Genomic DNA, 10,603 nt, shown 5'->3' on the forward strand with positions numbered 1-10,603 from the left:
GCAGATGAAACGTTTGAACTTCTGGAGAGAGCAGGGAAAGTGGCGGATGATGGAGTTGTTTGGCTTACAGGAATGTCCGACTGTAAAGGAGACCTGAATGAAGTTCAGGGGGTCTTAATCATGGTTTTAATGCGAGATGATAATGACGGTGTTGAATGAGACACTTGTTTGGCATTTGATGCCTTGGTCCTGTTTCTCCTTTGATTGCGTCCGCTTTGATTCACGTTATTTGACTTCTCGCAATATTCGGGATAAAGAAAAGCAATTCCTCAGATTAACACTTTAACGAAGCAACGGGCGGAGCACCTGTGAGCTAAATTCATCCCGCGTTCAATAGTGACTGTTGTGATTTTTGTTTGGGGTCTTAATGGTCCTTTTTTGCATTCTTCCGATGAATGAGAATACTGTCAGTAAAGAGAAACCTCAGATTCGCGCATTCTCCCCTTCGTCTTTTCTTTCGTCCGCTCGCTTTTTGCCCAGCGTCCTTTGATCCGCATCCCACACACGACGCCGCATTAGCGGGGCTGTTTTTCAGGGCGAGTGCCGTGTGGTTCTGTATTCGTTGGCTGTCAACACCGTCAGTACTGATGGGTTTCAGACACTGTCACCTCACGCAGGCTCACAGTGGATTCTGGGATTGTTTATCGTGGCCTAGTTGGAGGTCTATCGGGAGCTATTCTTCTGCGTTCACTCATTTACTCCACATTCATTCAGTCATTCTGCGCTACGAACCTCCCAGTATGATGGAATCTCTCTTTCGCGCTCGCTCTGTGGCCTTCGTTCCTCCCTCGTTTCTTCATCCGTTACCTAAGTACGTTTGACCCTGTGTGCGAGTGAGCCGGGAGAGTAATGATGCAGCTGGGGCCATTATAGATGGGAAACTGACAGCTCTGCTCCTTTGCTTTCATTCAGTTTGCTCAAAGAGCGATAGACGGGGAATACGAAAAAAAAACAAGAGGAGAAAAAGAGGCAGAGCGATAAATGGAGTCGTCTTAAACAGCGAGCCGTTTGAGAATCCAATCAGAAACAATGAGAAAGGCAAGAAAATGGGAGAGGCAGAGAAAGGAAGACCCCGTGTCACAGGAGGAGGAAACTCAGCCTTTTTTTATTATGCGAATTGTTTGTGCCTAATGCCCGAATCGGATTTAAGACCGTATAGATGAAATTACTGTTTACAAACAAATGCTCGGTGGCGATGCTCGCGGGTTCTTTAGGCATCCCAGAAAAGAATAGCGCTTTATTCAAAGCGAGCTTTAAATGTGCAGCGTGTGGGGTTGAAACAGGCCGTTTCTGAAAGATCGCTAGAGATTAGGGTCTGGGATTATCAGTGGATCAGGATTTGACGCAAATTCGGATCATTTACAGATTCCTGGTTTCATGATCCAGTCCTCTACTTTAACAAGACTTCGCCCGCAGCTGCCGTCGGTAGATTTGCATTCCACTATGACATCAAACAAACCCCCGAAGTCACAAACGGCTGAGTTTGACTTCCAAAAATGCAACCGCAGTGACAAATAGGAGCCCAACCACAACACCATCAAACAAAACTCAGTGAAAGAATATGCGAATGAACATGTACTGGCGTGCATGCTTTTTTCTCAAATAGCATAGTGGATTACTTTTTAATAACTTTTGACCAAAAGTATGATATTATATAATCAATGCTCAAGGTCTGCTTAAGGCACCATAAAAAAAGCACAGAATATGAGTACAGTGCTTAGACAGTCCCATCATACTGAAGTACCATAGAACAGCAGCTGTACTTTGAGTCCGGCGTTGTGCTGCTTTCAATGCCTCGAGAGGCTGAACTTATGCAAAAAATGACAAACCTCTTCTATGTGTTGTTGTTTGTTCACTATGCCCTCCACAGCCAAAATGTTTGCCCGTTTTTAAACTCTTTTAAATGAGCGGGAATGCAAATGAGAATGGTTTCTCATTCTTTCTGCATTCCCTCTTCCACCCGTCGTGTTTTTGTACCCCTGAGGTGCTCATTTCTCAGAAATATCTTCTCTCGCTCCTCAGTGAATAAAGACTTTCATACTGCGTTGTCCTATTAGCTCATTTCCAGTTTACCCATAATGCCTCATAATGTGTTTTTATGTCATATCAGTCATGGCTGCGTGGAAGAAATTCAGACCCTAAACTCATTCACTCTGATTGCAGAATGTCAGGTTGCATTGTTGCTTGAAGATGCATGAATGGAATAAATGAATTCTTAATGTGAGAGAGAGAGACAGAGAGAGAGAGAGAGAGAGAGAGAGAGTGAGAGAGAGAATGAAATTTTCCTGTTGAGGTGCCGTTTAGTTTCTGCAGCCTCTTTAGATTTTTTTTCTTTGATTGTTAAAAACATCCTTCAGAAAGTGAGACGCAACTGTATTCTTTTTCTTCCTTATTATGTCTGTGTATGCATCAAATAGAACTAAGCACTTTATGCTGCCAATTCACATGTATATGCATGTTTCTTAAGAGCAAAAGTGTTCTTTATAGTTTTCACCCTACAAATTGCAAAACGGGCGAAACATTGAATGAGTTTATATTGAAGGAATGTTTAAACTACATTCTTGGGGGCTCCTGTCATCTCTTGGGACCCGAATATTGTAGATTTCTGGCTGTGGGCTCTTTGGGCATGATGGTAAGCAGCCACCCAGAACACCCTTCGGTAGCAACCATCCAGAACACCTTAGCAAAACCCTGAGATCCTCTCAGAACACCCTAGTATTTGCATAGCAATGTGTTAACATTCAGAACACGTTAGCTAATGTTAGAAAATGTAAAATGTTGGTGAAAAAGGACCATTTGACTCATATTTTACCACTGTGTGTGTTGGGTCTGCTTGGCTTGAGCCAAATTTGTATTTGTCTGTCTTTCTGGTGACCTACACACAGAAGGTGTGTCACGACAAACACTTTAAGACAGTGGGCTCGGTTTTTTGGGGGGAATCTGTAGATGCGGATTGTCTGGCGGTTGAACATGAGACTCATGGGAACGGAGTGAAAAGAAGAAGGCTCTGATGTAAACATCACTTCCTTCGCTCTAAACGGGATGATATTGTACTCCTCTGGGTCTTACATGGATACACCTGAGAGAAGTGGGGGTGTCGTTTCAGCTGTTAGTTAGGGAATAGACACTCTACCCTGGAAGGTGTAGTCATGATAGTAAAAAAGGGAAACAAACGTTGTTTAAAACACTTTGACTGCACATCATGGGTGTTCTAGTAAAGGCTAAAATACTAGGCTAAGACTTTTGCTCAGATTTTGTAGCAGATAGTCTGTGTCAGTCTGTAGATTTGATCAAATTTGATGTATTTCTATCTGAAATTTTCAAAAAGTCTGCAGTGTTTATCTAGTTTAAAATAAATCTATATAACCGTATCTATAGAAATCTATTAATCTCTAACCTGTATTATTACTAGCAGGGTGATGTATACATATAAATGTTTTTTTTTAAATTGTATTTTGTTACCCACTTACCTTTCAAGAAAGCAATAAAAAAACTTGAACAAAAAAAAAATCTGTTTTTTCCATTTGTTGTAGTGTATTCCAGCCATAATGTAAATTTGAGCTCGACCCTGAAGTGAACTACTGAGGAGCCTCGGATGCTTACCCAGGGAACAGGTGTCAAATTGAGGGGTCACATACACCAAATGTGTGTTGATCTCAAAACAAATTTCTCTTCTGTATCCAGAGGTGTATAAGAGTATAGAACGACAGATGACAGGATATGTAATAGACGCTCAACCTTGAACGTATGCATGAATGTGATGCAGATCATTGCTTAAGCCTGCAGATAAAAAGTGAAAGATTACATCAAAGTAGTTGATGGATTATTTTAGTTGAGAAAGTGAAATAAAGGTTTGAGTCAGAAAAGTAGATAAGCTTAACTTAATGAAGCATCTGTAGTCAAAACTGTGAGGGACATTTGCATGATGAGTGTATCATCGCTTTCTGTAAATTAAAGAAATTGTTCACCCAAAATTGAATATTCTGTCATTTACTCTCATCATCATTCCCATCCTGTATGACTTTTGTTCTGTGAAACACCAAAATAGAATTTCAGCTCTGATAAACCAGGCCCTGTCAAGGACAAAAGAGCACCATTAAAGTGCTGTGTTTGAGGAATAGATTGAAGTTTTTTTAAAGGAAATATTTGGCCTTGAAAGTTTTTCTCAACTGGTCACCGTTCTCTTTCATAAAATGGAGAAAACCAACTTCAAGCTGCCATAAAAAACTAAAGTCATGTGGGTCGAGTATGAGTTAATGATGACAGAATTTTTAGTTGGGCTATTTCTTTAAATATTTAAAGCTACGGACGCAACAGTAACATCTTTTTTCTAAAACACAGAGCCATGTTTGTAAACACAGAAGATAGTGATATAAAGTGCCATTATTTTTGGTGAGGTTTGCGTTTTTCATTGCGACTGTGAGTTGAACCGACAACCTGCTGAGCGCAGGGATGTAATTCTTGAAAGACAGGGTTATTTGTCATCCGAGATCTTCAACTTTGTGTTTGTGTTCCAGGAGATGATGTCTCATAAAGGGGTCTGAGAGCAGACAGGTGTCGTCCGCAAGGCCGTATGGCAGCGTCCGGGGACGGAAACTCTGCCATGTGGCTCGTTAGCAAAATGCTAATTATGTTGTCAGCATCATTAGGAGTCACAACAGCAGCCATTTTGGGAGTTGTGGCGCCTGCTGTTCTTCCTGTTGTGCCCCTTCGGTGTTTGTGTGTGCGTGTGCGCGCCAGAGCAGGAGGCTGGCATTAAACCTAGACATTACCTCACTCCTGGGCAGACGACCCATTACGATGCTCAGCAGGCTGCGGGAGAGGTGAAAAAACTCAATACCTGGTGATTACATACACACACACACACTGCAATGTATCACATCTGCAGGCGACCCATCTTGGCTTTGCAGATAGCAATCCCCAGTCATAAACTCACTCAGACAAACAGACAATTTCCCCTTCCCCCCTCTCACACGGCATATCCTGCAGGGATTTGAGCAAGTTTCACAGAATGCACGAGGAAGCGTCTCGGCAGAGTTTCAGGGCTGCCGTTTTTTATTTGCAGTTATATTATAGGTTATAACTGGAATGTTGTCACGCGTTTGTTTCGCAGGACTTTCCCTCTGTAGATAGACCAGATTGCACAGTTTTATAGCTGCCACATAGCCTGGATGGCTCGTGAAAAAGAAACCTGTCATCAAGTCGGGCGCAGCGTGTAATTTGGTTCTTGCAGTAATCTGTAAAACAGCATTGGCATTTTAAGTATCTAGTCATCAGCTATTTGTCGGACATGTTGTGTGATCGCATCATGTTTCGTGGTTTGTTAGGAGCTGTCAGTTAAATTCTTGTTAACAATATTGCTTTATTCTACAATGATTGCGGTGAACTACCTGTTTATAAGAATCTGAGCTATGTTGTCTGTTAGGCAACATTTTTTGGGTCATGACATAAAGGATTGAACCAGAGAACATTGCGTTGTGTTATACCATTTGTCAACCACCAGCAATCAAATTTTTGTTTTAGAAGAGATCATTATAAGAGAAGAGATCATTTTAGTTTAAGAAAATATGAGCTTGTTTTAAGAGACACTTCTATGTGGTTATGGGAGACAGCAGGTGGCGCTGTTAAGATGAAAGCAATCTGTCTTTTTCTATTAAAGAATGGATATTGTTGAGGTAATGTTTTGATCAGTTTTTGAAGTGTTCTTCTATTAAATAAAGTCTGGGGGTTTAGGAAGGATATGGTTTGGTGTCATTATATTTGTGCAGGTCTCCTACCTCCAAACCAGACCCCGGTAGCATTAGCATGCTGAGAGAATCCACCTCAATGCCCCAGAGACTTCCTCCTCAGACAGCCATTCAAATCCAGACTTGACCCCTAAACCCCCCCCAGACTCTGGCTCTCTCCCCCTTGTCTGTTTTAATGGGGGATGTGTCTGCATGCATACGTGTGTGTGTGTGTATGTGTGTGTGTGTGTGTGTGTGGATCGACTACTACCAGACTAGACTTCAGACAGATAAATGTCATTTTATTCCCCTGAGGATTGAATTGCTAACTAGGGGGAGATTTTAAAAGTTAACATTTCATTTGGATGTCTCTGGAAGAGCAAGGAATGATTGCAGTATTTGGAGTGAAAAAATAAGACTTGAATTGCGGTCTTCATTTTTCCACAGGAAATCAAGTGCTTTATTGAGAAGCATTAGATCTTTTAGTGTCTTAATATCAGTCGGGATGAAATGCTTTAAGAAAAATGAACAAATATTACATTTAGAGGTATCTCTTTGAACTGCTGTATAATAATCAAATGCTGAATATGTTCATTCCCTAGTATGAAAACAGTTTTGATTAAGGAATGTTTTTTGAAGCTTTGATCTGCGAATATTGAAGTTGTCTGAATTAATTGCTTGAAAAATAAATGAGTGGAGGGTAGGAGGACATTAAGGATAACCCTTAAAATTACAGACCGCTTATTTATCATCTCCTTCTTCACTTTACCCCAGTGCGGGGTGTATTGCTATGCCCCTCAATAAAAGCCCATAATGCTGTCAGGTTATTTATAGACAGACTGTCCTGTCCCAAATGGCACCCTAAACCCTTGCTGTCCTACTGCGAGTCCAGACTTTAGTGACGTTAGCGAGACACCCCATGAAGCGCGCATCCAGAAGTCTCAAGGCAACAGTCAAAAATCTTGCAAAGCCATTTCTATCAAGTTTGTAAGTGATTTTATGTCATATAAATAAGAAATGCAAGTGAATGTGCCAAGTATTCGTTTCTTAATATTTAGACAACAAAATAATTATCTCCCGTTTAAAACATAAAGACAGTTGGGATTCTAAGGTAGAATACTAAATTGTCAGAACACGGGCGATCGTGAGCATCCTTCAAACCATAAAACGCCAAACGACCCTTCCGGTGGAATTCACGGGAACGCGCAAAGTGCGTCAAGTGCGCCATTGGTGACGGTGGCTGTAGGGGTTGCTAGTTGCGGACACGTGCTCCGTGTCGCCAGACAGAGGGGTCACGCCAAGGTCAGTCCCTACAATGCTTGCGTCTGGCGTTAATGGGGAGGTGTAACATTAGACACCCGACCGCCCCCCTCTCCCGGGGGTCACTGACAGACCAGTGCGCGCGTACGAACGGACTCCTCAAAGTGGGTCGGGGTGTTCAGGAGGGGGTGGAGAGAAACTCATCCGGCTTGATCCCACAACCGGCGGTTTCACAGAGAAAGACAGAAGTGGATAGAAAGCGGTTCGGTTGAGTAAGTCGGCGAACAGCGGAGCGATTACCGAAGATCATGTCGTGAGAAACAGCATGTCAAGACTGCGGGCGGAAGCTCTCGGTCTCTGCGCGAGCTGTTGGACGTGTTCACACCGGCTGCCTCGCGCACCGGTTACAGTATCAATCGTGCTCCATGCAAAACCTCACCGCACCGGATGGCTCCAATGTCACATGCGGATCCCAACTCCAGGGAATGGAGATCTGTGAGTGTTATACTTTGTCGGACTTTTGCGCACTTTTTCCGCTGTTTGTTTGATGTCGGCGAATGCTCGCGCGGATCTTTGAGTGTGTTTTCATTTCGCCCGCGGTCTCGTCTGGCTGTTTGCTCTTATCAGTCCCGTTACATTAACATCCGTGAGAGCGTCAGATCTCCGCGCTCCGCGATCCCAGCAGTCTGTGTTAAATGCGTTCAGTGCGTAAACCCATCAGACAGTGTTTGGGGGCAAATGTCTGCTGCCTTCCGGACTTAATAAACAAAGAGCCCAGGGCAGACCGTCTAGTGCGTCGCTTCCGAGCAGACACCATAACGCATTTGTATATAATGACAGTGTTTGTATGATCTTAATTCACGTACACTGTGACAATATCGTTTAGCAATAATATTAAAGATACACATTCACATCTTGAGCTGCTTGTCTAGGTGCAGCCTATTTTAAAAGCAACTTTCTTTGTGAAACTTGACGCTTGACATGTTTTTCTGTAGCTCTATTGCTCAGGAATGCAAAGGTCATGGGTTCGATCCGCAAGAAATAAGTAGACTGATAAAAAATGTATATACCGAATGCACTGTAAATCTCGTTTGGTGTGTAGCAAATGTGTAGATGTAAAATCATTGTTTAAATTATGCATGTTCTTCTTGACCTGCCATGGTATTCATAGTTTCTGTCAAAATTCTAGGCTGTAGAGTACAGGCAAAATAATATTACAGAATAATCATTTATTAAAGAAATAATTAAACGATAACTATAAGAAATCATTTCTATAAAATATAATTTTAATAACTATTTTAGCATGCATCACATTGAACGATAACATTCAAGCTCCACTTTTTAAGTGCGTGAGACCTTTAGATTTGAACACATTTTGATGTTTAATTGTTCATCGGCTGGAAAAAATCGCTCTAAAAGTGATCACAACAACATTGTTCCTTTGTATGTTTATAGTTACAGTTGTGTGAACTTTAAAGTTGTTATGATCATCCTTAGTAAACAAGGCTTTAGAAATATCAGTGAAATAAATCAGTGTTCAACTGTTTGAGGAGAATTCAATAATATTGCATTTAATATTTAAGATAAAGATATTGATGCATTCTTTAATACAGCTAGTATTTCTATGTGTCACTCTTTCTAGATAATTGATGTCTGTCTAGATTTGACCTCTGTGTCTTGTTTCTGGGGGTCTTGGCATTTGGTTCAAGCAGTTTGCTGCTGTGGTTGGCTGGAGGCTGATGGATCTGTAAAACACAGGCTCTTTCTCTGTGCTTGGAGTGAGAAGTTCATATTCTGTCTGGATCATAAATTATGAATTCAGTCCAGGGGAATTCCCACACAGTAGGCAGAAAAGGCCTTTCAGTAACGTGTTGGGCGGCTTCCTTCTTACAGAGCATCCAACATATGCCATCTAATGTGACATCTCTGCTAAACACGAGCATACGCTTGTGAATTATCCATTGAATTTTAGATGGCTTATTTAGAGATGCACTTTGCAAAAAAACATCAAACTCATAAGACCAACAAAGTCTTCGATGGTGGCTGGCGAAAGTATAAAAAGTAATATATTTGGTACTGACTGAAATTGTCTATTAACAGGCTTTCTTGGTTGTGGCTCCACAGTGAGCTCAGCACATCCAAAGCCGTGCCGGGTTAAGCAGCCCCCAGGTGCCACTCTGAATTATTGATAAAGGCCAGTGTCGTCATGCCAGTCTGAGTGCTTTTGGCATTACCCAGGATGATCCCGATGCCCACGCACAATACCCGACTTTATCAAGAATGGCCTTAGCTGGGTTCATCTCGAATTCTGAAATAGTCCCTTCTTGCCCGTGTAAGATTAGAATAATGAAACCTGTAGTACTTGAGCAGAACGGCTTCTTTTGTCCCCACGAGTATTTGTAACAGATCTCGCTCCGAGCAAGTCCCAAACCTGTAACCTACTGCACATAAGTGTTCCGCTCGAGGCTTTTAAAAGCAGAACTGCAGCTGGTGTAGGATCCAGCCTTAGGGAGTGTGACTCATTAACCAAGACAGCCCGAGTAAAGCAAGGACACGCTAGAAATCCATACTTTGTTCTTTATAGCGATAAACAAGACCACCCATGGAGGGCGAAGTTTTAATAAGAAGAAGGTGTGGCCAACGTCAACACAGCTTTGAAAAATGAAGAACCGGCTCTCTCCTCTTGTTTCTTCATTCGCCTTTTCCTCCTCTCCCTGAACTCGCTCTTTGGAAACTTCTCCGGTAAATTTTGTCCCGCACTAATGTTCTCAGATGGAGTGGTGTGACTCTCACCGCTGAGGCTCTCCATGCAAGTTCATCTAGCGGTCATGAAGGAATGTTTTAGAAGGCAGAGCTTATTTTCCCTCCAACAGTTCTTTTAGAAACTGCCTACATAGCTAAGCATGCCCCGAGGCGGTCTGTTCCGCGTCTTGCACCTTTTTAAAACGAAATAAAGCAGAAAAAACACGTCTGGCAAGGTTTTTGTAATTGCGGTCATGGTTGTTAGAGTTTGTGGGCTTGGTAAGTCGCTGTTGGTACGCAACGCGCATGTTTAGGTCGCCACACCTTAGTTGCCATCCGTTTGGTCATGTCCACCCGAAATAATCTCCGTTTATATATTCGGGTCGGGCAAAAGTAGCCTGTGATTATGTTAGCAGAATCTGTAATTAGACATCGTCACAGAAATAAAAGGAACGTTTCCAAAGTCGAAATATGTGCTTCCCTCCTCCAACATCTGCGCTCTTTTTAAACAATCTTATTATTGGTGTTGAAAGCTCCCGTGTGGCATAGCTGTGGAGATCAGGCTGCGTTGGCGTGCGTGGTTGAGATGCCCAGTTCAGACTGTCTGTGCTGTGTGTATAGTGGCTCCTCTGCACAGCCGGGCTGGATGCCCGCTCCCCTGGTGCTCAGTGGGGTGCCAGTCTGCCAGCTTGTTTTGTGTTTTTTTTCCTCTCGCTGTCCCTGCATGCCTCTGGCCTTTTCATTTCAGCACACAGAAAACCTGTGTGATCGGTGCTCTACAAACACCCACAGACAAGTTTGTCGGACCTATTTTTTTAATTTTGCTCTTGGCGTGTACTCAACAGGCATATAAAGCAAAGCGTTTCGTGTAAAGA

General features: G+C 42.5%; 1 protein-coding gene across 2 annotated transcripts in view; it reads left to right on the top strand.

Annotated features, from left to right (window-relative positions):
- ldlrad4b (low density lipoprotein receptor class A domain containing 4b) overlaps window positions 1–10,603 on the top strand; it is a 42,743-nt gene that overhangs the window by 18,467 nt on the left and 13,673 nt on the right. The window contains exon 1 of one of the 2 annotated variants that reach the window (XM_056762955.1): window positions 6,942–7,481. The exons of the other annotated variant lie outside the window; for it this stretch is intronic. Within the exon in view, the coding sequence (XP_056618933.1) occupies window positions 7,412–7,481 (70 nt within the window). The 5' untranslated portion in view covers window positions 6,942–7,411. Of the gene's footprint in view, window positions 1–6,941; window positions 7,482–10,603 lie in introns of those variants that run through there. 2 annotated transcript variants of the gene reach the window in all.

This window comes from Triplophysa dalaica, chromosome 12 (genome assembly GCF_015846415.1).
Source record: "Triplophysa dalaica isolate WHDGS20190420 chromosome 12, ASM1584641v1, whole genome shotgun sequence".
NCBI lineage: Eukaryota > Metazoa > Chordata > Actinopteri > Cypriniformes > Nemacheilidae > Triplophysa > Triplophysa dalaica.